This window comes from Pseudoliparis swirei, chromosome 12 (assembly GCF_029220125.1).
Source record: "Pseudoliparis swirei isolate HS2019 ecotype Mariana Trench chromosome 12, NWPU_hadal_v1, whole genome shotgun sequence".
In the NCBI taxonomy this organism is placed as follows: Eukaryota; Metazoa; Chordata; class Actinopteri; order Perciformes; family Liparidae; genus Pseudoliparis; species Pseudoliparis swirei.
Genome location: NC_079399.1, coordinates 23,736,417 through 23,741,006, shown reverse-complemented (window position 1 = coordinate 23,741,006; position 4,590 = coordinate 23,736,417). Strand labels below are relative to the sequence as shown.

The 4,590-nt window shown below is 46.1% G+C and overlaps 1 protein-coding gene across 1 annotated transcript; it reads left to right on the top strand.

Moving 5' to 3' along the window:
* Nucleotides 1-206: 206 nt before the first annotated feature.
* Nucleotides 207-2,786, top strand: LOC130202359 (merozoite surface protein 9-like; the record flags this gene model as incomplete). The annotated part of the gene is made up of 2 exons (XM_056427847.1): nucleotides 207-254; nucleotides 2,724-2,786. Coding segments are annotated over 2 exons (111 nt in total), but the record flags the coding sequence as incomplete, so codon positions are not given.
* Between the last annotated feature and the right edge of the window lie 1,804 nt (nucleotides 2,787-4,590).

Genomic DNA, 4,590 nt, shown 5'->3' with positions numbered 1-4,590 from the left:
AGAGGAAGGAGAAAGCGAAGAAAGAGAGGAGGAGAAAGAAAGGAGGAGAGGAGGAGAAAGAGAGGAGGAGAAAGAGGACTGATAAGAGGAGCAGAAGAGAAGAGGAAGAGAGGATGGGGAAAGAGAGGAGCAGAGAGGAGAAAGAGAAGAAAGAGAGGATGCAGAAAGAGAGGAGGAGAAAGAAAGGAGGAGAGGAGCAGAAAGAGAAGAAAATTAGAGGAGCAGAAGAGAGGAGGAAAATAGAAAGAGAGGAGGAGGAAAGAGAAGAAAGGAGATACAGAAGAGGAGGAGAAAGAGAGACAGAAAGAGAGGAGGAGAAAGAGAAGAAAAAGAGGATAGAAAGAGAGGAGGAGAAAGAGAGGATGAGGAAAGAGAAGGATAGAAGAGAGGATAGAAAGGGAAGAAAGAAAGGATAGAAAAAAGAGGAGCAGAAGAGAGGAGGAGGAGAAGAGAGGAGGAGGAAAGAGGAGGAGAAAAAGAGGAAGAAAAAGAGGAGCAGAAGAGGAGGAGAGAAGAAAGAGAGGAGGAGAAGAGAGAGGAGAGAGAGGAGAAAGAGGAGGAGAAAGAGGAGAAAGGGAAGAAAATGAGAGGAGGAGAAAAGAGGAGCAGAAAGAGGAGGAGAAAGAGAGGAGGAGAAAGAGAGGAGGAGAAGAGAAGGAAGAAAGGAGGGTGAAAAAGAGAAGAAAGAGAGGAGGAGAAGAGAAGAGAGAGAGGAGAAGAGAGGAGGAGAAAAGAGGATAAGAAAAAGAGAGGAAGGATAAGAAAGAGAAGAAAGAGAGGAAGAGGAGCAGAAAGAGAGGAGGAAGAAAGAGAAGAAAGAGAGGAGGGAGAGAAAGAGAGGAGCAGAATAAGAGAGGAGGAGAAAGAGAGGAGGGAGGAAAGAGAGGAGCAGAAAGAGAGGAGTGAGAAAGAGAAGCCATGTTATGTGCAGATATATAAGAGGATGGAGAAAGAGAAGCAAGATGAGGAGCAGAAGAGAGAAGAGAAGAGAGGAAAGAAAGAGAGGATATAGGAAAGAGAGGAGGAGAAAGAGAGGAGAAAGAGATAAGAGAAGCAGGAAGAGAGGAGGAGAAGAGAGGGAGGAGAAAGAGGAGCAGAAAGGGAAGAAAGAGGAAGGAGAGAAAGAGAAGAAAGAGGAGGAGAAGAAAGAGGAAGAAAGAGAGGAGCACAGGAAGAGAGAGGGAGAAAGAGAGGACAGAAAGAGAGGAGGAGAAAAGAGAGGAGCAAAAAGAGGAGGGAGAAAGAGAGGAGGGAGAAAGAGAGGATGAAAGAGAAGGAAAGAGGAGCAAAGAGAAGCTAAGAGAGGAGGAGAAAGAGAAGAGCAGAAAGGAAGACATGAAGAGAGCAGAAAGAGGAGCAGAAAGAGGAGAGCAGAAAGAAAGGAGGAAGAAAGAGGAGAAAGAGAAGAGAAGAGAGAAGAAGAGGAGGAAAGATGAGAAGAAAGAGAGGAGGAGAAAGAGAGGAGCAGAAAGAGAAGGAGGAAAGAGAGGATGGAGAAGAAGAAGAGAGGAGGAGAAAAGAGAGATAGAAAGAGGAGGAGAAAGAGAGGAGGAGAAAGAGGACAGAAAGAAAGGAGAGGTTATAAGAGAAGAAAGAGGAGGAGAAAGAGAGAAAGAGGATGAAAGAGAAGAGAAGAGAGAGGAAGAGAGGAGGAGAAAGAGAGGAGCAGAACAGAGTAGGAGAAAGAGAGGAGGAGAGGTGAAGAGAGGAGCAGAAAGAGGAGCAGAAAAGAGGAGGAGAAAGAGAAGAAAGAGAGGGAGGAGAGGAGTGAAAGCAGGAGGAGGAGAAAGAGAGGAGGAGGAAGAGAGGAGCAGAAAGAGAAGAAAGAAAGAGGAGCAGGAAGAGAGGAGGAGAAAGAGGAAGAAAGAGAGGAGTTGAGGAAAGAGAGGAGGCTGGAAAGAGAGGAGCAGAAAGGGAAGAAAGAAAGGAGCAGAAAGAGAGTTGAAAGAGAGGAGCAGAAGAGAGGATGATAAAGAGGAGGAGGAGAGAGAGAGGAGAAGAAAGAGGAGGAGCAGAAAGAGAGGAGGAGAAAGAGCAGAAAGAGAGGAGGAGAAGGAGGAAAAGAAAGAGAGGAGGAAGAGAAGAAAGAGGAGAAAGATGGGAGGAGGAAAGAGAGCAGAGGAGGAGCAGAAGGAAGAGAGGAGAAAGAGAAGAAAGAAAGGAGCAGGAAAGAGAAGAAAGAGAGGAGAAGAAAAGAGAGAGGAGGAAAAGAGAGGAGGAGAAAGAGAGGAGCAGAAAGAGCAGGATAAGAGAAGAAAGAGGAGGAGAAAGAGAGGTTAGATAAGAGAGGAGGAGAAAAGAGGAGGAGGAAAGAGTAAAGAAAAGGAGGAGAAAGATCAGAGGAGAGATGAAAGAGAGGACAGAAAGGGAAGAAAGAGAGGAGGAAAGAGAAGAAAGAGGAGGAGAGAAGAAAGAGATGACAAGAGAGGAGGAGAAATAGAAGAAAGAGAGGAGGAGGAAAGAGAAGAAAGAAGAGGATAGAAGAGGGAGGAGAAAGAGACAGGAGGAAAGAAGAAGAGGAGGAGAGAGGTTGTGGAAGAGGAGGAGCTAAGAGATAAGAGAGGAGCAGAGAAGAGAGGAGGAGAAAGAGAAGAAAGAGGAGGAGGATAGAAGAGAGGAGGAGAACAGAAGAAAGAGAGGAGGAGAAAGAGAGGAGTGAAAAGAGGAGGAGCAGAAAGAGGAGCAGAAAGAGAGGAGGAGAAGAAAGAAGAAGAAAGAGGAGGGAAGAGAAAGAGGAGGAGGAGAAAGAGAGGAGCAGGAAAGAGAGGACAGAAGAAAGAGAGGAGGAGAAAGAGGAGGAGAGGAAAGAGGAGCAGAAAGAGGAGGTGAGAGAAGAAAGAGAGGAGGAGAAAGAGAGGAGCAGAAAGAGAGGAGGAGAAAGAGAGGAGCAGAAAGGGAAGAAAGAAAGGAGCAGAAAGAGAAGAAAGAGAGGAGGAGAAAGAGAAGAAAAAGAGGAGGATAGAAGAGGAGGAGAAGAAAGGAAAGAAAAGAGGAGCAGAAAGAGAGGAGGAGAAAGAAGAAAGAGGAGAAAAGAGGAGGAGAAAAGACGAGGATCAGAAGAGGAGGAGAAAGAGAGGAGACAGAAAGAGGAGCAGAAAAGAGAAGAAAGAGAGGAGGATAAGAGGAGCAGAAGAGAGGAGGAGGAAAGAGAGAGGAGCAAAAAGAGAGGATATGGAGAAAGAGATAAGAGAGGAGGAAGAGGGACAGAAAGAAGAAAGGTTAGAGGATGGAGAAAGAGTAAAGAAAGAGGACAGAAGAGAGGAGGAGGAGAAAGAGGAGGACAGAAGAGAGGGAAGAAGAAAGGCGTTATAAGCGAAGAGAGGAGGAGAAGAGGATAGCGGGCTGTTGTTAAAGAGAAAGAGGAGAAAGAGGGAGGAGGAGAAAGAGAGATAGAAAGAGGAGGAGGAGAAAGAGAGGATAGAAAGAAAGGAGGAGGAAGAGAGGAGGAGGAGGACAGAAAGAGAGGAGGAGAAAAGAGAGTGACAGAGTACAAGAAAAGATAAGGAGGAGAAAGAGAAGAAAGAGAAGAAAGAGGAGGAGAAAGAGGAGTGATAGGAAAGAGAGGAGGAGAAAGAGGATAGAAAGAGGAGTGAGAGCAGAAGAAAGAGGAGGGAGAAGAGAGAGGAGGAGAAAAGAGATTTGTTACAAAGAGAGGAGGAGAAAGAGAGAGGAGCAGAAGAGAGGAGGAAAGAGAGGAGGAGGAAAGAGAAGAAAGTATAAAGAGAGGAGCAGAAGAGAGGAGGAGAAAGAGAGGACAGGAAAGGAAGAAAGAAGAGGAGGAGAAAGAGAGGAGGAGAAAAGAGGAGCAGAAGAGGAGGAGAAAGAGGAGGAGAAAGAGAGGAGGAGGAAAGAGATGAGTGAAAGAGAGGAGGAGAAAGAGAAGAAAAGAGGATAGAAGAGAGGAGGAAAGAGGAGGAGAAGAGAAGAAAAAGAGGAGCAGAAGAGAGGAGGAGAAAGAGAGGAGGAAAGAGAAGAAAAGAGAGCAGAAGAGAGGAGGAGAAAGAGAAGAAAGAGAGGAGGAGAGAGAGGAGAAAGAGAGGAGCAGAGGAGCAGAGAAGAGAGAGAAAGGAGCAGAAGAGAGGAGGGAAGAGAAGAAAGAGGAGAGATAAGAGGAGAAAGAGAAAGAGAGCATAGAAGAGAGGAGGAGGAAAGAGAGGAGCAAAGGAGGAGGAGAAAGAGGAAGAAAGAGGGGGGGAAGAGAAGAAAAGAGAGGAGGAAAGAGAAGAAAGAGAGGAGCAAGAAGAGGAGGAGAAGAGAGAGGAGAAAGAGAAGAAAGAAAGAGGAGGAGAAAGAGAAGAAAGAGGAGGAGAAAGAGAAGAGGAGAAGAAAAGAGGAGCAGAAGAGAGGAGGAGAAAAGAGGAGGAGAAAGAGAAGCAAAAGAGGAGCAGAAAGAGAGGAGGAGAAAGAGGAAGAAAGAGAGCAGGAGAAAGAGAGCTGAAAGAGAGGACAGAAAATAGAAGAAAGAGAGGATAGAAGAGGAGGAGGAGAAGAAGAACAGTGATAGGAGGAGAAAGAGAGGAGCAAAAAGAGAGGAGGAGAAAGAGAGGAGCAGAAAGAGAGGAGGAGAAAGAGAAGAAAGAGGGGGGGGAA